General features: G+C 46.8%; 2 protein-coding genes across 2 annotated transcripts; one reads left to right on the top strand and one right to left on the bottom strand.

The window, feature by feature from the left end:
• The first annotated feature begins 3,738 nt into the window (after window positions 1-3,738).
• Window positions 3,739-13,665, top strand: LOC109778273 (cysteine-tryptophan domain-containing zinc finger protein 7). Its single transcript, XM_020336814.4, has 13 exons — window positions 3,739-4,350; window positions 5,362-5,434; window positions 5,521-5,648; window positions 5,777-6,139; window positions 6,244-7,568; window positions 7,914-8,314; window positions 8,406-10,054; window positions 10,127-10,281; window positions 10,767-10,924; window positions 11,012-11,175; window positions 11,984-12,672; window positions 12,754-12,862; window positions 13,489-13,665. The coding sequence occupies exons 1-11, from the start codon at window positions 4,213-4,215 to the stop codon at window positions 12,170-12,172; spliced, it is 4,743 nt and encodes a 1,580-aa protein (XP_020192403.1). The 5' UTR covers window positions 3,739-4,212; the 3' UTR covers window positions 12,173-12,672; window positions 12,754-12,862; window positions 13,489-13,665.
• A 120-nt stretch (window positions 13,666-13,785) lies between these two features.
• LOC109778242 (pentatricopeptide repeat-containing protein At4g32430, mitochondrial) lies at window positions 13,786-16,264 on the bottom strand. Its single transcript, XM_020336789.4, has one exon. It carries the CDS (start codon window positions 16,129-16,131, stop codon window positions 13,879-13,881), a length of 2,253 nt encoding a protein of 750 aa, XP_020192378.1. The 5' UTR covers window positions 16,132-16,264; the 3' UTR covers window positions 13,786-13,878.
• Between the last annotated feature and the right edge of the window lie 5,195 nt (window positions 16,265-21,459).

Below are 21,459 nucleotides of genomic sequence, written 5' to 3'. Positions count from 1 at the left end.
GCTTTGACACTGATCTGGATGGCTCTGAGTCACAAACTAGATACGTATAGTGGATCAGTTATTTGGAATAGCTCAAAGTGGAGCGTGGTAGGAGCATCTACAGTATGACATAGAGATTTGCAAAGTACACACAAATCTGAATAGTGCAAAACCGTTGACTAAAACCTCTTTCACAGGCAAAACATGATCAAACCCTAGAACTCATTGGGTATTAATCACATAGCGATGTGAACTAGATTATTGACTCTAGTGCAAGTGGGAGACTGTTGGAAATATGCCCTAGAGGCAATAATAAATTGGTTATTATCATATTTCCCATTCATGATAAATGTTTATTATTCATGCTAGAATTGTATTGATCGGAAACTTAAATACATGTGTGAATACATAAACTACACCGTGTCCCTAGTAAGCCTCTACTAGACTAGCTCGTTGATCAAAGATGGTCATGGTTTCCTAACCATAGACATGGGTTGTCATTTGATAACGATATCACATCATTAGGAGAATGATGTGATGGACAGACCCAACTGTAAGCTTAGCATAAGATCGTCTAGTTATTTGCTACAACTTTCTTCATGTCAAGTACTAGTTCCTTAGACCATGAGATCATGCCACTCCCGGATACCGGAGGAATACTTTGGGTGCTATCAAACGTCACTTCGTAACTAGGTGATCATAAAAGTGCTCTACAGGTATCTCCGAAGGTATTTGTTGGGGTGCATGGATCGAGACTGGGATTTGTCGCTCCGTGCGACGGAGATATATCTCTGGGCCCTCTCGGTAATACAAAATCACAAGAAGCTTGCAATCATGTGACTAATGAGTTTAGTCACGAGATCTTGTATTACGAAACGAGTAAAGAGACTTGCCGGTAACGAGATTGAACTAAGTATGAAGATACCGACGATCGAATCTTGGGCAAGTAACATATCGCCGGACAAAGGGAATTTTATACGGGATTAACTGAATCCTTGACATCGTGGTTCAACCGAGAAAGATCTTCGTGGAATATGTGGGAACCAATATGGGCATCCAGGTCCCGCTATTGGTTATTAACTGGAGAGGAGTCTCGGTCATGTCTACATGATTCTCGAACCCGTAGGGTCGCATGCTTAACGTTCGGTAGCGCTAGGGTAGTATTGAGATATTAATAGTGGAAAGTCCAAAGGATGTTCGGAGTACCGGATGGGATCCGGGACGTCATGAGGAGCTCCAGAATGGTCTGGAGGTAAAGATTTATATATGGAAAGTTGTTGTTGAGGTTCCAGAAAGAAGTCCGGTTTTTTCGATATTGTACCAGGAAGTCACCAGAAGGTTTCGAAGGGGTCCGGAGGGTTCCACCACGTCCCATACAGTAGCATGGGCTGTAGGGGGTGCCCTGGCCTTAATGGGCCAAGGGAACCAACCCCTACAAGGCACATGAGCCTGGGAAGGAGAAACCCTAAGTGGGAGGGAGTCCACTTGCTTTGGGAGGCAAGTTATCCTACCTTGGACGCCTCCCCTCCTTGGAGGAGGGGCTAGGGCTGCGCCCCCAGCCCTCCCATACTCCTATATATAGTGGGGAGGGGGCGCAAGGGCTGAACACACCAAACCCAAGCCTCCTCTCTCTCCCGATAAGCCTCCACCTTGATCCGTCAGCGCTTGGCGAAGCCCTGTCGGTGTTCCGCTGTCATTCCCACCACCATGTCGTCGTGTTGGTTCAGATCTCATCTACCTCCTCCCCCTCGCTTGCTGGATCAAGAAGGAGAGGACGCCGCCGAGCCGTACGTGTGCTAAACTCGGAGGTGCCGTCCGTTCAGAACTAGATCGGATTGGATCATGAAGAGTACGACTACATCAACCGCGTTACAACGCTAACGCTTCCGGTCTACAAGGGTATGCACACACTCCCCTCTCATTGCTATACATCTCCATAGATAGATCTTAGGTGTTTCGTAGGAATTTTTTTGATTTTCATGCTTTGTTCCCCATCAGTAAGCATGGCAGCAAGACATCACATGAAAATGCATAGCAAAATAGAGGGTGTTTTGACCATAATACCTTAAATCGGCATGCAGATCGACAAAACTTCGCCAACTGGCATAACACAAAGACAAAAAGATCAAAAAGCATAGAGTAATTAGGGTTAAGGTCTTAAGGAGGGGGTGAGGAGAAGAGGAGGTAGGCTATGACCACGATGGAGAGTGCCTGGAGAAGATAGGGAGGCCACATGGTGGAGAAGGATGGGGTAGACAAGGAGGATGGCGGGGCGTGGCACATGGGGCAGGAAGCGGCAGATCCAGAGGATGTAAGGGCATGCCACAAGGGGACACGGACTACCAGTCCTAGGCCACCGCCGACCTCCATGCTAGTCCCCGCCGGGGATGAGGGATGCGGGATGGGGCGGAGCTTCTGGGACCAACCGATGATGGGGAAGAGGGGGAAGGGCCGGGGAGGAATGTCACCTGCGCAACCACCGATCTCCGTGGTGGTCGCCGCCAGGCGTCGGGCTCCCTGGCAGGTTGCCACCGAGCTCCCTTTCGTCTCCCCTTGTTTCTCTCCTTCTTTTTGTGGTCGCGGGCGGGCGAAAGGGTAACTTTTGTGTGAGCTGGCGATTTCGGTCAAAATCGGAGCCGTAGCCCTTCGAAACATGGGAGCCAAAACGACGTGTAATTGGCCTTTCGTTCGAAATATCAATTCGTTATCCATCCAAACGTCTGTATTGCTGTGAGTTGAATACCAAATCCATTTCTTAGGATAGGGAGACATCCAAACGCAACCTTGGAAAAATGAGATAGGACAAGATATTTATTTTTAGGATAGGGGATCAACTAACGATGTTCCAAGTTTGGGAATGGGCTAGTTGACCAAAAATTCAAGTCCCTAAAACGAGGAATTAAAGGATAAGAGATAGGATTGGGAATTAAAGATAGTATATGGTTGAGCCAGAGATGCCCAACAAAATGCTATACTCGGACCTTTTGTTACAACAACATTTAAAAAATGTGTGTGGGTGCAACTTTGTCTAACAAACGCCTATTTTCTCTCCCTATTATTCCAATTATCTTTTGTGTAAAAGATTTCAACACTCTCTTTTATAGTTTGTCCCACGTCGATGAAAGAAAATATCAGAGCACACGTGGTGTAACGCAGATATTCATATCCTAACCACACCAATGTTTATCCACCCAACCAACCCGGGTAGCAAACCATCACTTGATCGGAAGGTGGTCCGTGGATGCGAACAAGTGAAGGCCATAGACAACTCTGTGACAAGGACATGCGATGCAAGGAAAGCAATCGTGGCGCAGGACGTCGAAGTGGACCGGCATTTCTTCCAGCCTCTTTATTCCTCCTCTTTCTCCCCGGGAATTAAACCATGTTTGGAACTTGCCAAATCATCGTCCCATCGCCCAACCCGAAGCGCTTCAGTCCAGTCCAGCCCGGCAAGCCCAGATGCTAGTCATCAGTTCACGCCTCTTTGGACAACACCGGTGCAAAACAAGCTTGGAATGGCAGGAAATACACATGTGGTCCGAGTGAGAACGCTTCACGGGACCGGCGTGTCTCGTAGGGGAAGGAATTGACGGCAAGCGAGGGAAAGATAACGGGACCCAGCCGCCTTCCCAAACGGACGCATCCCCTGGGACTGGGAGGGCGGGGAACATTCGAACGGATCCGTGGAAAGGCCGCGGGCTGGGGGAGGAAAAGCCGGGGGTGGGAAGGGAAAAGAAAACCAGCGACGAGGAAACAGGCGCCCGCCCACCACCACCCACCAGCACCCAGGTCGTTACCATCAAACGGGGCGAGAGAGAGAGAGAGAAGGCGGCAGCAGCAGCCAGCCGCAAGAAAGCTCTGTCGCGTGAGGCAATTAGTAAAAAAAAAGTCCCTCGCGTGCGACGAAGCCTCGAGACGCCGGGCCGAGGCGACGAGGCGGACAGCGAGAGGCGGACCGAGCGAGAGGAGAGAGAGAGGGTGCGTGTGTGCGGGGGGCGAACGGCCCGAATCTCGCGATCCCCAAATCCGGAGGGCGTCGGAGGCGGCCGATTCGGGCCGCTCCGGCCGCGGCGGCGGAGGCGGGGCTGCGATTCGGGGGGATTCGCCCGATCGGGGAGCTCGCGGGCGGGATTCGAGCTTGCGATTCGGGGGGCGAGCGAGGCGGGCGGGCGGGCTGTGGGAGGTGGGCCCGGGCGGGGCGGTTGACCGGGGCTGTGTAGGTGGGGTGGGTGGATGCTGTCCGTGCGGAGGCGGCAGGAGGATGCTGGCGGCGCCGCCGGCATGGCGGACCACGCCGAGCTGGAGGAGGGGGAGGCCTACGCCGACGACATGCCCCCCTTCGACGACCCGGACGTCTCCCTCGCTTACATTGTGAGTGGCCCTCCTCCTCCCGCACCTCTCGCTTGCTCGCTTCACCACTGCAGCTTCCATGCCCATTTCGGTACCACATGACTACCAGTAGATGTATGTAACACGCCTACTTTTCTAGCGCGACGAAATGAGCTTGATCTGCGTGGGTAACGGATGCGCGCGCGTGCACGCGTTTGTTCGATTCTCCCGCTTTGCAGGTGTGAATGGTGGCGGTCTAGCCGTTGCCGCTGGCCGGCTCCGTTGGTGGATCAATTAAAGTTTGCGAGATTTGTTGCTGTAGTTGATGCGCTCCTAGAAGCGGTCGCATTGGTGGATCAATTAAAGTTTGCGAGATTTGTTGCTGTAGTTCATGCTTCTACTAGAAGCGGTCGCATTGATTGATCAATTACATTTTACGTTGTTTGTCGCTTTGGTCATGATGATGACGATGCTAAATAAGTAAGCACTTCTATGACGCGTGCTGTTATATATGGAACTAAAGAAGCTAATCACAGTCTGATGGGGTGTTGGTTTTTCGTTTACTAGTTGTAATTTGGATTTGGCCAGTCTCAGTCTCTATTCGAGACCAGACGGTAACTTTATAATTGTGCAAAGAAAAATCTGTGACATGGATCAACCCTTGACCCTCTCTCCTCTACCACTAAGCTAAATCCATGGCATTAGTTTTGACATCGCCAAATTCGTGTTATTATTGACTTGCTTCTTCTCAGCCTTTTGGTATTAATGGGTTCATTGTTATGACATCCACTGCTCCATAAATTACTAAAAAAGTGTCTATGTTCCGAAGACAAGGTTAATGACGGCTTCATGCTTCATATAGTCAAATTTTGAAAAGTGTCTATAGCTCTCATGTAGTTCATTGTTTGTATGAAAAAATGTCAACATGAATTTACTAGTCACTAGCAATTGTAATACACAAATGGGATAGTCACTAGCAACTTTAGGTGTACTGTACCTACAATCATATTGTTGTGATCATGTTTTTTCTAATGTCTGTTCGTCTTGTTGTAGGATGAAAAACTACAAAATGTACTAGGTCATTTTCAAAAGGACTTTGAAGGAGGCGTTTCTGCAGAGAATCTAGGTGAGGAAATGTTTTGCTGTGGCTGCAGTTAGTTTGACCTGGCTTCATTCTATAGAAACATTAAACGTGACACTAATCTTTGACAGGATCAAAATTTGGTGGATATGGCTCATTTTTGCCAACCTACCAGCGTTCCCCCCTTCTGCCCCACACTAGAACTCCACCTAAGGTGGCAAATGCTAGCTCAAGATCTCCTTATCACCAGTCTACTGAGGTGCTTAAGTTGGCTTTGGCTGTACTGTCTGGTTTCTGCATCAGCATTGTCATGTACATTAATTCATGTGGCATTGATGATTTGATAGTTTACTTCTTTTGAGTCTGATCTAATGGTTTGTAATGTAGGATGTGTCTCAGAACCCTCCGGCTATGGCCGTTCCATCTGTTTCCCAGAATAATGGTTCTGTGGCTCCTTTTTCTGGTGATTCAATTAAAAAGGAAAGATGCGAAAGCACAGCGTCTAAAAGGGGCTCTAGCACCCATGATCCTTCAAATGGCCCATCTAAGTCTAGCGACCAGAATAGATTTAAAGTACGGATAAAAGTTGGTTCCGACAATGTCTTGGCAAGAAATAATGCAGCTATTTACAGTGGTTTGGGCCTTGACATTTCTTCACCTTCATCTGTGGAGGAAAGCCCTGATGGCCACGGGGGCCTCTCCCCGGAATTTAGCAATGTGCAACTTGAATCTCCCCGGACCATTCTTCAGGTAAAGTCTACATGATCACTGTATTAGCATTGTGTACTTGTATTTTATTATGAATGGTTCAAAGGGCACATAATCACTTCCATTCTTTAAACATGATCGCACAGATCATGACATGCTTTTCAGTTCCTGGAGGGTACTTGTTATCCCCTCTTCATGGCAGTTTGTTGCAACTGACAAAGAAGGTTGTGCCTTCATTGAAGAAATGGGAAACAAGCTTGGAGATAGAAAATGCACAGGAAGCATATGAAGGGCATGTGGTTAAGAAAATGAAGTCTGATGGTAAGAAAAAGAAACCCACAGATATGAAGAGGTCAAATAACAGAAATGATGTCAGTGCATTTATGAAAAATGAGATCGATGTAGAAACACTTGCTGGCCAGAAGATTGCATCAGAAGCTCTCAGCATACCGTCTAGTCCCAGAGGCATGGATGCAAACAGCAATTATCAATTTGAAGAAGAAGCAACAGGAAAATCTTTGGAAAGAAACAAAGATGATCGATTGAAAGAATGGGCTGCAAACAGCAACAGCAAGACAATCAAAGCTGAAACTGTCAAAGAGGCTACTACCGACTGTTTAGCAAGTGGTGGTTTTGGCAGCTCAGAATTGGAACTTTCAGCAGCAAAGAAGGAGCTGAAACCTGTGACAGAAAAGACAGCATTGACTTCAGAAGAGATGAATACAACCAGTGACACAGATTTTCTGTTGGATAGGAAACATGAAAGAAAAATAAAGCCTGAGAGTAAAAGCAATCCTTCTGTCGTTAACTTTGAAGAAAACGCAGTTATAGATGAAAAAGCTCCTGCTGTTTGCAGAAGCATGGAGAAGGTTACTAGCAAAGAGGCTTCACTTTATGATACAAATGTGAAAAATAACACCAAGAGTGAGGCCAAAAGAATACACAGGGAACAAAAGAAGAATGCTCCAACATCTTCTGATCTTCTGGATGTTGACAAGGGTGCTCGTTCTTCTGCTGGAGTTAAAGAGAGGAAAAACGATTCTCACTCCAAATCTAGCCACTCCGGGAAGAAACCCAAAGCACAACCACATAGAGATGTCAGGGACAGTTTGGCAGATGGATCCCATGGATCCGAAGAGCAGGATATATTGGAGAATGGAGTTGGATTGGGAGAGTTGCAGCCAAAGGAAAAATATTGGATCAAAAGGGATTCTGACATGCTTGGGGCATCAAAGAGGGAGATTTCATCTAGTGCAAAGCATGACAGACATACAGCTTCTGAGGAGCAGAAGATGCATGTACCTCCATCTTCTGTATCAACTGCAAATGCAGCTCCTGCACTTCAAGCACCTGTCGTGATAGAGGAACATTGGGTACAATGTGACATATGTCAGAAATGGCGTCTCCTACCATATGAGTCGGATCCTGATACTCTTCCAAAGGAATGGAAATGTAGCATGCAACTGTGGCTGTAAGTTATAGTTCTTATACAATTGTATACCTCCTGCTTTTTTGCCGCCTTAATTCTTCTCTCCATGAGTCTTATCTGTAGATAGCATGTAATCAGCAGCACCTTATTATCAGGAGCTATTTGATTGTCTGCTTTGAAAGTACTACACTTATATCAAGCAAGTGGATTAAAATTTGGATAGATCTTATTGCGGGTTTCTGCTTTACACCGAAACTGTTAGGTTGTAGGTTATGCTGTTTTTTTCAGTGAGGTGATATCTTATAGCTCTATAATATTCTCCATGTTCATTAGTTGATGAACACTCTTTATTCCTTTCTGAATAGCTAGAATTTGGAATTTTTGCAGACCTGGGATGAATAGGTGCGATGTTGGTGAGGAGGAGACTACAAATGCTCTGAATGCACTATATGTCATTCCACCCCCTGCCAATGGTATTCCTTCAGTTGGTCATCCTCATGCTGCTTCTTCTGGACCGGCAACAGCCAACACGTTCAGTATAAATGGACATGCTGAGCAGAGTAGGAAAAGGAAGAGTTTTCCAGGTGATGGAAGTGCTTTGGTTGACAGTTCTCACCCAACACAAGCTTCAGCTTATTCAACGATCACCCAACCCCCTCCTAGAGTTAGAAGTACTGCTGATACTAACCACTATCCTTCTGAGAGAGATTCTGTGAGCAAATCAGTTGACGTTTCCACTGAAAAGAAGAAGTCCAAGAGCAAGAATCGTGGCAGCTATTCTGATGGAGGTTCTGTTATTGTTCTTCCTCTATTTGATACACTGCCTTCATGTGTGCTTTCACTGTATTTTGTATTTACATTTATTTGGTGGAAATACAGGAGATCTTGTGGAAAGATCCAAGAAGCATTCAAAAGGAAAAGGCAAGAGAGAGATGGATTATGGTGAATACAAAGCTTCTAAGAAAATTAAAAAGGAGGAGCGGCATCGTTCTAGCAGAGACCGGAACCCTGAATGTGATTTAGCTAGTGGAGACGTTTCTGATGAGGCCAAGGCTTTTCTTGCAAAGGCAAAGAGTTTGGGTGAGAAGGGTGATATTTCTTCATTGAAGCAAAAAAGTGTTGCGAGGTCTGATCGTTTGGAGAAGTCCAAGAGAGACAAGGATGATGATATAGCTCTTCCTGAAGATAGGAACAAGGAACAATACCAAACCTCAGATGTACAGAGATCAGACGTTTCTAGCAAGAAGAGGATAGTGAAGGAATGGGAGGAGAGTCAGCATAGTTCAATAGCTCAGGTGAGCAGAGGAACCACAGTGAATCACAGCTCTGCTGCCAAGGAAACCCATAAGGATCAAAACTTAAAGGAAACAAAGTCCAAGCCGATAAAGTCTGAAGAACTGTATTCCATGACGGATTCTAAATTAGGAAAAGGTCTGCACTCTAATCAGATTTCTTATTATGGTGGTCATGTAAACAATGAACTCGTGGAGGATAGCACACACTTTGCTGGTAAAAGAGGTCCATCCGAAGTATTAGATAAGCGATCTTCTGAACATGCTTTGGACTTAGCTGGAGCCGCTTCTAGTGATGTTCCGACCACAGCAATAGCTTCAAGTTCTTCAAAAGCTTCAGGCTCTCAGAAAAAGAAAAATAACTCCCAAGTTGCAAAGACTTCACCGATTGAATCAGTTTCCTCATCACCACCGAGGAACTCTAACATTGATAAGTTCTCCCAGAACAGAATAGTGGAGAAAGATGGGCCTATGAATGCTAACCCAGGCACCATGCTGAGCTCAGTAAAGTATCTAAATACTGAAGTTGATATAGTAGACAATGTTCGGCAGGCTAAGAAGTCCAAGGAGAGTTTGCTTGCAAGTGAACCTGTCTTACATGGCTCTTCACAAGGAAATTCTGACAAAGATGATGAATTAGTTCAGTTAACTCAAGGCCATGCATCCGAAAGGTTTTCATTGAGAAAGGGTTTGGATGATGATCAGCAGCATGCATCTGGGAGAAAGGACTCCACTGTGAATGGCTCCAGCACAGCGAGGGGTTATAACCACCTGCATTCTGGTGATAAAAATAACTTGCGCACTGATGGCTCTTTAGTGCAACCTAGGACTGCAGCTTCGGGCTCGAAAGGAGATTTGATTGCAAGTGAAAGTAAGAAAACTGCAGCTCCTATTCAAGATAGAAATGGATTAACTCATTGTGCTCTGGATGGAAATCCTAAACCAGAGGTGCCATCTGGAAAAGATAAATCTTATCCCAAGAGTAACAAGCAAGATATGGAGAAGCCCAAAGCCCAAATCGCTCCTTCACCTCTGAAAGAAACTCACTCCACTCCAGTAAAATCTAATGCGTCAAAATTGACACCACAGTCAAGGCGAAGCAGTGATGAAAATGGAGGGCAACAGCGTGTTGCCAAACAGGGAACTTCAAATCCTACGGATGGGAAAGATGGTAATTCAACTGCATATGCTCTCAAAGAAGCTCGAGATTTAAAGCACAAGGCTAACCGTTTGAAGGTTGTTCACCTTTGCTCTTGTATGAATATGCTTACTTTTGTTTTGTAAGATACTTACAAAATTTCTCTGCAGAAAGAAGGAAAAGAACTTGAAAGCACAAGGCTCTATTTTGAGGCAGCCTTAAAATTTCTGCATGTAGCATCACTTCTGGAACCTCCTGGTATTGATGGTCTGAAACAAGGCGATGCAGCTCAGAGCATGTATTCTGATACTGCGAAACTCTGCAAGTAAGCTACACAAATATAGATGATATATTGTTCTACTTGCCAGGTTATTTCATTTCTGCGAATAAATGCATGGGAACATAGCTCACCTAGTTGTAAATTGGGAAGTAGTGCCTGGAAGTGTTTCTTCGGCATGGCGCGACTTGGATGGGTGCTATCATCATTTGGTTAGCCTGATGCTTTTCACATTATAGTTGATTAGCCTGATGGTTTTCACATTACAGTTCATGTAACAGTTATATATATATATATATATATATATATATATATATATATATATATATATATATATACTACAAGGCTGATGTGATATCACTAAATGTTAGCGAGCTGGATATAGACCAAATTACTTCGACAGCAGTATTACTGTTTGGGCTATCAAACTGTAGTCAGAAGTTACTGCTTTTTGTAGCAGTATTCATGTTTTCTAGGTGAAGAGTGTTCAAGTTTGGTCAGTATAATTAATTTGTATTCATTTTATTGTCCAGCTTTGTTGGTCATGAATATGAAAGGTGCAAGAAGATGGCCGCTGCTGCTTTAGCATATAAATGTGTTGAAGTAGCTTATCTCAAGGCTGCATACTACAAATACCCTATTGCAAGTAAGGACCGGCAGGTGTTGCAGGCAGTTGTACAGACTACACCAGGTAGTTGAGTCTGACTGGTGAAATTTAAGTTTATGTATATTAAATGTAGCTTGTGTTGTGGAATTTCAAACATTGTTACTTCTATAGGCGAATCACCATCATCTTCAGCATCAGACATTGATAACTTAAATAACAATGGATTATCTAAGATGGCCCCTTCAAACAAGGATGCTAATTCACCCCAAGTTGCTGGGAACCATTTATTACTGGCCGTTCGCAATCAACCACACCTGACAAGGTTACTAGCTTATGTAAGTTCTTCAAAATCCTGATTAGCAGTTCAATGGAGTTCTCATTTATATTGATAATTTAATGATTTGTAGCAGTTAAATAAAGTTCTCATTTATATTGATAATTTAATGGTATGATACTGCAGTTCATAATCTTGTGACAATGTAATAAGAACAAAGAAAAAGTTCATTATTGTTTGCTAACGTGTGCTTGTGATGGTAGCTGCAATCCTGCATGGTAGTGGCAAAGACGATAGTTCTGATCCTTGTGGTTGGTATGATGGTGTATTAATTGGATACATATATGAATTGAAACCGGTTGAACTTCCAGTATCAGATATACTTGTAGTTGAGTTGTATAAAGAAATTTCCTAGAAATTTAACTATTTTAGTGGTCGAGATTTTGAGCACTGGAGCATATAATTTTGGAATTAATTCCATAAAATAGCAAACTGGATAGATGTTGGCAATCATAAGCAACTGGCTCTGCTTAATGGTGAAATGTTAACTGTGTCCTGGGAAGAATGCCAATAACTTGTTTGTGAGGAATTGCCTTGTTCTCAGATAGGCTGCACCGACATTGGATGGGTCATCCCACGATTTTCGTGGTCCAGCCTTATTCCTTGTATTCAATAAACATTGGTGGAATTGTATGGTGATAAACCAACTGACCCTAAGGCTATTCCACTCGTGAAACCAAATAACTTTTTTTTCTAGAAAAACCCCTAAACCATATACCTTTTGAATTAACACAGTTCTACTTTCAGTGCCTGCATTATGGTTCATTAACAGGATTTTGGATCTGATGTTATGTTGTTATTTTTCTTAGACAAATGATGTCAATTCTGCCTTTGAGGCAACTCGGAAATCACAGATGGCAATTGCTTCTGCTGCTGGCAACCATGAAAAGGGAGTGGATGGTCTTTCTTCAGTAAAAACAGTTCTGGATTTTAACTTCAGAAGTGTGAATGATCTACTCAGACTTGTGCGGATTTCAATGGAGTCTATCAGCTGCTGAGATCCCAGAACACAAGAACATGACATCCTTTGAGTAGGTGCTGTTGGATGTGTGATACTTATACGGTTATACCATTTCACTGTCCCCAACGTGCTGGTAGTATTTAGTGGAAAAGTTCAATAGCGCAGAACACATAGGTCTTATCGTTTAGGCGTGCTGGTTTGTACAGGAAGTGTTTTGAGATTCTACTTATTTTGTTTCTTTAGTGGCGTTCCATTCTCATACAGTTGCTAGCATCTACTTGGATGATGTGAACACTGAACAGTCTAGCAAGGCAGCCGATGATGGATTTCATTGCTCGACACTTGTGATACTTTGGACATTTTGGGTGGTAACTCTCAGATTGCGTTTAATAGGCAAATGCACAATATTACCCGGAATCGCCTACATGCTGTAAATTATGTGGTCCCCACTGAGCTGAATTATGGTTGAAGAGTATCTGTCGGTTTTCCTTTGAGCTGTTACAAGATGACAGTGTTGGCCACTTAACAGTTTTGATGGTACGTTTCAGTTTATCATAACTGAAGTTCAATACCCTGTTGTTATATTCTAATGTTTATGTAATCTCAATTCTTGAGCAGGGGAGAGGACATCAATGCCAATTAATCTTGCTAATTGAGAAAACAGCTAGTGGGCGTTTCTTTTCCGGTCTTTATATAGTGGCATGTCTTCTGGAGAAAGTTCAAGCAGGTAAGCTTACTAATAGTATTTAGTTCATCAATTGTTCTGTTGACATCCAAGTTTGCTTGCGCCTGAGGGAAGTGTGGAAGGAAATTACTATCTTGTCATGTTATATTGACATAAGGATCCCATGTCACCATGCGGCCTATGAAACAATTTGAAGTGACTCATGGCACTGAGATAATATTAGAACAATCCATTGCATCTTTTTTTGGAATGCTTGCTCCGTGTCGTTGAATCATAGTATCATACTCCCTCCGTCCCAAAATAAGTGTCTTAAGTTTGTACTAATTTTAGTACAAAGTTGTACTAGGGTTGAGACACTTACTTTTGGACGGTGGGAGTATATGCATACTGCATACACCGCCTTGTTGCCTAATTAATTTTCGCAAGGCTGTCACTTAGCTCTCAGCCAGTCTCTTGTTTCTTATATGTAATGTGATAGTTAAACGTATTGGTGTCGTTTATCATGTTTGTACTTAAAGGATATCCTAAAAGTCATTACTTCATATTTATGTGGCATTAGTAAGCTGAAAAATAAGAAGGTACCTGTTCCATGTTCTTTTTGAGAGTCCAGTTCTGTGGTTCTTGTTGAAGTACCGACACTGATACAATAACGGTGCCTTCTCTTTCAGGTTTCAAAGAAGTAACCGCTTGGACCATCACCTGTTGTGTATGAGCATTGTACAAATTATTTTTCATGTACAATAGGCTAACCCGTTTTTTCGTTATCGATACCAGACTGTCTGTACATGTATAACTCTAAATCGCTTGGATTCCGGCGAAGTTTTAGTCATCCTTGTTCTCGCAAATCTTGCCAGTTTCACATTCGGTTGCTTATGTTAAGATAGTGTAGAATTAACCTTGACCGAGAACGTTTTGCAGAATGCAAGATAAACCTTCTCTATTCTGTACTCTGTAGCACCACCCAGTTCGAGTAAACTGATGCGAGTTGCTGCCTTTTCTCACAGTGTAGTTTCCTTTTTGATGGTCAAACTATTTTGAAGTTAAAAGAGTTTGAAACATCAAGAAACGCTTTCTGTTTCCATGCGCAGATGGTCCTTCAAAAGTTTCATCTCCCAGCCTAACCACTCGGCCACCCTGTATATCTCTTCCGTCCGCGGATGCGTCGTGTCGTCGGACGAGAACTTGTGCAGATGCGTGGACTCGCCGGTGCCGGTGCCGGCGCCGAAGTCCACCCAGCTGAACCCGATCTCCTTCCTCACGCCCCTCTCCCTCATCTGCCTTCTCACCTTCGCCACGCCTCCCCAGTCCCCCTTCTCGGCGTAGATGTTGGACAGCAGCACGTAGGCGCCGGATTCCGCCGGCTCCGACTCTGTCAGCACGTCAGCGACCCTCTCGGCCATGTCAGCGTTGCCATGGATCCGGCAGGCTCCCAGCAAGCTCTGCAGAGCCGAGATGCTCGGCCCGGATGGCATCTGCATCATGAGCTCCTCGGCCTCCTCCAGCCTCCCCGCTCGGCCTAGCATGTCGACGACGCACGCGTAGTGCTCCGGCCAGGGCTCGACGCGGTGCTCGGCGGCCATCGAGTCGAAGATCGCCTTGCCGGTGCCGACCTCCCCTTTGTAGCGGCAGGCCGTGAGGACCGAGAGGAGCACGACGCCGTCGGGGGCCACACCGGAGCACATCATGTCGTCGAAGAGGCCCATGACGGCGTCGTAGCTCCCGTGCTTGGCGTTCGCGGCGATCATCGCCGTCCAGGCGATGAGGCTGCGGTGCGCCGTCCCGTAGAACGCCTTCCGGGACTCCTCCAGGCTGCCGCGCTTCGCGTACATGTCGATGAGGGTGCCGGAGACGTACTCGCTGCCGCCGAGCCCGAGCTTCAGGGCCTGGCAGTGGTACGCCTCGCCGTAGGCCATGGAGACCGTCTCGACGCCGGTGACTGCGCTGATGACGCTTGCGAACGTGGTCTCGTCGGGTCTCAAGCACCTGACCATCCACGAGAAGGCCTCCAGAGTGTCGCTGCACCGCTCGTTCTGCGCGTAGCCTGAGATCAGCGCATTCCAAGCGATGGTCTCCCGGCGAGGCATGAGGTCGAACACCGTCCGCGCGTCGTCCATGCGCCGCAGCTTCGCGTACATGGTGATGAGGCTGTTGGACGCGGCGGCCTTGTCGGAGAGGCCGGTCTTGAGGCACACCGCGTGGACCATCTGCCCGTCCCTCGCCGGGCACCCTGCCGGCAGCGCCGATATGAGCGCCACGAAGGTGACCTCATTCGGCGACACGCCGTCTCGCCGCATGCCATTGTACAGAGCGATGGACTCCTCGTCCTCGTCCATTGAAATGATTGTGGTCCAAGAGATGACGTCTCGCTCGCCCATGGACTGCAAGAACTTCCGGCCGCAGGCTGGAGCGCCGCACTTGTAGTACATGGCGACGAGCACGTTGCCGATGGTGACGTGGCCGTCGACGCCCAGCTTCACCCCGAGGCCGTGGACTTGCCGGCCAAGCTCGAGCTTCCCCTCGCCGCCGCACGCCGGGATCACGCTGCACACGGATATCCGGTCGGGCCGGACGGCGTCGTCCCTGAGCATCCGGAGGAACAGCCGGACCACCTCCGCCGGGCAGCCGCCGTCCTGCGCGAGCCCGCAGATCATCGCGTTCCAGGAGACCAGGTCCTTCGCCGGCATCTCCTCGAAAGCCCTCCTGGCCGCACCGAGGAGCCCTCCCCGTGAGTAGGCCGTGACGAGCGCGTTGCCGACGAACACGTCGGCGGCGAGCCCGGCCCGCGACGCCAGCGCGTGGAGCTGCCGAACTATCCCAAGGCCGACCTTCCCGCGGCCGGCGGCGAGCGACAGCGCGACGGTGAACGTGACTGCGTCGGGCCGCACGTCGCCCGACCGGAGCATCCAGGACGCGAACGCGAGCGCCTCGGCCGGGTCCGGGAACGCGGAGAGCATGGTGTTGTAGGAGCTGACGTCCCTCGCCCGGGCGGTGCCGAACACCCGGGCCGCCGAGGGGAAGGCGCCGGTCTTGGCGTAGCGGGCGGCGAGGGAGTTGGACACGAAGGAGAAGGCGTCGAGGCCGGAGGCGACGGCGAGCGCGTGGAGCGCCGGGAGGGTGGCCCGGCCGGACGACGCGACGGCGGCCGAGAATGCGGCGGGGGATGAGACGAGGTCGGGGACGGGGTGGCCCGCGCGGAGGGAGGGGCTGCGGCTTGGGCGAGGGATTCCGTCGAACAGGTGGTGGGCGGCCGCCGAGGAGAGCGTGGCCGCGGGGCGCGCGTGGCGAGGGGCTTGCAGCCGCCGCAGCGGCATCTAGGTGGAGAGACTAGTAGGTACTACAAGTGGCAGCTGCCTGGTGGCGCGGCCACAGGACCTCCGTCTTCTCGTCGGGGCGCCGCCGTCTGCTTTGAATTGATTCTTGCGAAGCTGATACTAGTAGCGTGTTTGCTGCAGATATGCTTGCAAAATTTCAGTGCGTCCTGCTAGCCTGTTTCAGCGTGCTGGTCGAAAAGTTCTGTTCGTCGGAGGATGTATCCATGAAAACTGCGCGATGGCAATAGCAATATGTTGTCCTTCTTGGCCTTTTTGTTGGAATATATATTGTCCCTCTTGTTTGTTGTCGAAACTGAATGATAATAACAAGGTTTTTGTTAATAATAATAATAATAATAATAATAATAATAATAATAATAAGCTCCTTTCCTTTTCCATCCTTCTCATAGCCTCTTTTGAGAGCTAAATACAATGTGCTTGGGCCCGCCCCAATCCCTGATTTTGTTGTCGGTGTTGCTGGTCAGAGAAGATGCGGGCTGGAGCCAGGTGCACTCATGTACATAGTAGCTTTAGGTTTAGGGTTTCCATAGAGGAGTTTGGTGTCTTGCCACGTTGGAGCTTCAAGAGCTAACGATCAGCGTTCGGTGGACGTCAACCACCTCCAAAGCTTGTCACCCATGGTGAAGGGCAACTACAGGCTGCGGATTCAGCGAAAGCTCTCAGAATAAGCTCGTGGGGCGGCTGGATCTAGGGAAGATGTATGCTTATTCTCTCTACGCCCTTTGGCGTTGAGTAATGGAGGAGGAGATGGGGTGGAGAGTCCAACTTCTACAGTTCGGTCGTCGCACTGGAGATGGATCTCCGACAAGGGATGCAGAGCTAGAACAACTGCTTTGTTTTGGACACATTCTCTGCACGATTGTGAATGAAGCTACGACGCCCACAAGTGCTTTTGGGCATCGTTTGTTCGCCGCCAGTCTTGACCCCCCACCGTGGACAATTCTAGCCGAAGAGCGGCCCGTGGAGGGATTTCGTTATGATCATCTTTGGATAAGAAACCTATCTCTTCCCCCTAATGGATTTTCACTACTCCTTGGGGTTGGGGTCCGAGAAGCATTCGAGAGCCATGCAGGCCGATCAAAATATCCTTCTTTTGTTGTGACATTCTTGACGTTATAGTCTGACTATCTCATTCTATTCTAAGTAGCACCCGGAAGTGCACATGCTAAGCATATCTTTACAAAAGCCATACCTCCATAAGCACCCAAATCTGCTTACTCATTGGTAGTGAAAAAACAACAATATAGAAATGTTTATTAACAAAGCAAATGCCCAAGAGCTGCTCACCACAAGACATTCTCACGTTTCAACATATTGAGAGCAAGAAATATATGAGTGGAGTTTGTCCTAAATTAGGCGCAATAACTAAATCCAAGTTGGTGAAGATCATGATTTGGGGTGGCATGGTATTGGGATCGTTTGCCGCCTTCAACTTCTTCTCATAGCGACGAAGCCTATAGGGAGGCAGTATAGCTTCGATCGTACTCCCGTTTCTTCCTATATGGAAGCAATATAGCTTCGATCAGACTTCTGTTTCTTCCTGTTATGGCATATGTTGGTGGCACGACAAGGTTTCCATCTCAACTGACACAATCCTAGGTGATGACAATCTTGGTCTGGGGCTGAAGCTTCTAAGAAGATGGACAACACTGCATTCTACAACTCGTGTAGAGGTCTTTTTCGTAAAGTTCATGCAGTGAGTTTTAATTTTGCTTTTCATTTTCGACAAAGGGTGAATTTTATTTGAAGGAAATATGCCCTAGGGGCAATAATAAAGTTGTTATTTTATATTTCCTTATTCATGATAAAGGTTTATTATTCATGCTAGAATTATATTAATCAGAAACCTAAATACATGTGTGAATACATAAACAAATACCGTGTCCCTAGTAAGCCTCTACTAGACTAGCTCGTTGACCAAAGATGGTTAAGGTTTCCTAACCATAGACATGTGTTGTCATTTGATAACGGGATCACATCATTAGGAGAATGATGTGATGGGCAAGACCCATCTGTTAGCTTAGCATAATGATCGTTCAGTTTTATTGCTATTGGTCTCTTCATGTCAAATACATATTCCTTCGACTATGAGATCATGCAACTCCCGGATACCGGAGGAGTACCTTGTGTTCTATCAAACGTCACAACATAACTGGGTGATCATAAAGATGCTCTACAGGTATCTCCGTAGGTGTTTTTTGAGTTGGCATAAATCAAGATTAGGATTTGTCACTCCGAGTATCGGGGAGGTATCTCTGGGACCACTCGGTAATACACATCATAAGCTTGCAAGCAAATGACTAAGGAGTTAGTCACGAGGTGATGTGTTATGGAACGAGTAAAGAGACTTGCCGGTAACGATATTAAACTAGGTATGAACATACCGATGATCGAATCTCGGGCAAGTAACATACCGATAGACAAAGGGAATTACGTATTGTTGTCATAACGGTTCGACCGATAAAGATCTCCATAGAATATGTAGGAGCCAATATTGGCATCCAGGTTCCGCTATTGGTTATTGACCGGAGAGGTGTCTCGGTCATGTCTACATAGTTCTCGAACTCGTAGGGTCCGCACGCTTAACGTTCGTTGACGATATAGTGTTATATGAGTTATATGATTTGGTGACCGAATGTTGTTCGGAGTGCCGGATGAGATCACGGACATGTCTATGAGTCTCGAAATGGTCAAGAGGTAAAGATTGATATATAGGACGATGATATTCGGACACCGGAAGTGTTTCGGAGGGTACCAGGTACTTATCGGGTCATCGGAAGGAGTTTCGGGCATCCCCGGCAAAGATATGGGCCTTATGGGCCAAGTGAGGGAACACAACAGCCCACAAGGGGCTGGTGCACCCTCTATAGGGCCGGTCTAAGGGGAGGGAAAGGAAACGGGAGGAGGAAAGGAAAGCGTGGAGTTGGACTCCCACTTCCTTCCCTCGCAGCCCCTCTTTCCTTTCCCCCTTGTCCATACAAGGAAGGGGGGGGGGGTGCAAGCCCTAGGGGCGTGCCCTGGTTGCCCCCTCTCCCCTCCCACCTATATATACATGGGGAGGGGGCGCCACACAAGGACACAACATTGTCTTAGCCGTGTGTGGCGCCCCCGTCCACCGTTTACTTCCTCAGTCATATTTTCGTAACGCTTAGGCGAAGCCCTGCGGAGATCACATCACCATCACCGTCACCACACCGTCGTGTTGCTGGAACTCATCTACTACCTCGCCGTCTTGCTGGATCAAGAAGGCGGAGGATGTCACCGAGCTGAACGTGGCAGAATGCGGAGGTGCCATTCATTCGGTACTAGATCGGTTGGAGCGCGAAGAAAGTTCGACTACATCAACCGTGTTGTGAAACGCTTCCGCTTACGGTCTACGAGGGTACGTAGACACACAATCCCCCTCTTGTTGCTATGCATCTCCATGGATAGATCATTGCGTGTGCGTAGAATTTTTTTGTTTTCCATGCTACATTTCCCAACACTGGCATCCGAGCCAGGTCTATGCGTAGATGATATGCACGAGTAGAACACAAAGAGTTGTGGGAGGTGATTGTCATACTGCTTAACACCAACGTCTTATTTTGATTTGGCGGTATTGTGGGATGAAGCGGCCCGGACCAACCTTACATGTCCGCGCACATGAGACTGGTTCCACCGACTGAACATGCAACTAGTTTTGCATAAAGGTGGCTGGCGGGTGTCTGTTTCTCCTACTTTAGTTGAATCGAATTTGACTACGGCCGGTCCTTGAAGAAGGTTAAAACAACAAACTTGATGAAACACCGTTGTGGTTTTTGCCGTAGGTAAGAGCGGTTCTTGCTAGAAGCCCGTAGCAGCCACGTAAAACTTGCAACAACAAAGTATAGGACATCTAACTTGTTTTTGCAGGGCATGTTGTGATGTGATATGGTCAAGACATGATGTGATATACGTTATTGTATGAGATGACCATGTTTTGTAAATTATCGGCAACCGACAGGAGCCTTATGGTTGTCTCTTTATTGTATGAAATGCAAACACCATATAATTGCTTTACTTTACCGCTATGCGTTAGCAATAGTTGGCGAGACGACCACGACGCTACGATGGAGATCAAGGTGTCAAGCCGGTGACGATGGAGATCATGACGTTGCTTTGGAGATGGAGATCAAAAGCACAAGATGATGATGGACATATCATGTCACATATTTTGATTGCATGTGATGTTTATCTTTTATGCATCTTATTTTGCTTAGTACGGAGGTAGCATTATAAGATGATCCCTTCACTTAATTTCAAGATAAAAGTGTTCTCCCTGAGTATGCACCATTGCTACAGTTCGTCGTTTCGAGACACCACGTGATGATCGGGTGTGATAGACTCTACGTTCACATACAACGGGTGTAAGACAGTTTTGCACACGCAGAATACTTGGGTTAAACTTGACGAGCCTAGCATGTACAGACATGGTCTCGAAACACTGGAGACCAAAAGGTCGAACATGAATCATATAATAGATATGATCAACATAGAGATGTTCACCATTGATGACTACCGCATCTCACGTGATGATCGGACATGGGTTAGTTGATTTGGATCACATATCACTAGATGACTTGAGGGATGCTATTTAAGTGGGAGTTCATTAGTAATTTGATTAATTGAACTTAATTTATCATGAAGTTAGTCTTATAGTTTTGCATATCTATGTTGTAGATCAATGGCCCGAGCTACCGTTCCCCTGAATTTTAATGCGTTCCTAAAGAAAGCTAAGTTGAAAGATGATGGTAGCAACTACACGGACCGGGTCAGTAACTTGAGGATTATCCTCATTGCTGCACAAAATAATTATGTCCTTGATGCACCGCTAGGTGAAAGGCCTGCTGCAGGAGCTGAAGCTGATGTTATGAACGTCTGGCAAGCTCGATCTGATGACTACTCAATAGTTCAGGGTGCCATGCTTTATGGCTTAGAACCGGGACTTCAAATACGTTTTAAACGTCATGGAGCATATGAGATGTTCCAGGAGTTGAAGTTAATATTGTTGGAGAACACAGTATTTCAAAATTTGTACCTACGATCACGCAAGATCTATCTAGGAGATGCATAGCAATGAGCGGGGAGAGTGTGTCCACGTACCCTCATAGACCGAAAGCGGAAGCGTTTAGTAACGTGGTTGATGTAGTCGAACGTCTTCGCGATCCAACCGATCCAAGCACCGAACGTATGGCACCTCCACGTTCAGCACACGTTCAGCTCGATGACGTCCCTCGATCTCTTGATCTAGTTGAGGACGAGGGAGAGTTCCGTCGGCACGACGGCGTG

Source organism: Aegilops tauschii, chromosome 2 (genome assembly GCF_002575655.3).
Source record: "Aegilops tauschii subsp. strangulata cultivar AL8/78 chromosome 2, Aet v6.0, whole genome shotgun sequence".
Taxonomy (NCBI): Eukaryota; Viridiplantae; Streptophyta; class Magnoliopsida; order Poales; family Poaceae; genus Aegilops; species Aegilops tauschii.
This window is presented reverse-complemented; position numbering and strand designations above follow the sequence as displayed.

Coding starts and splice junctions, on each gene's coding strand:
- LOC109778273 (XM_020336814.4), top strand. CDS start 4,213: ATGCTGTCCGTGCGGAGGCGGCAGGAGGATGCTGGCGGCGCCGCCGGC. Junction 5,435..5,520: donor CGTTTCTGCAGAGAATCTAG/GTGAGGAAATGT, acceptor AATCTTTGACAG/GATCAAAATTTGGTGGATAT. Junction 10,282..10,766: donor GATACTGCGAAACTCTGCAA/GTAAGCTACACA, acceptor TTTATTGTCCAG/CTTTGTTGGTCATGAATATG.
- LOC109778242 (XM_020336789.4), bottom strand. CDS start 16,131: ATGCCGCTGCGGCGGCTGCAAGCCCCTCGCCACGCGCGCCCCGCGGCC.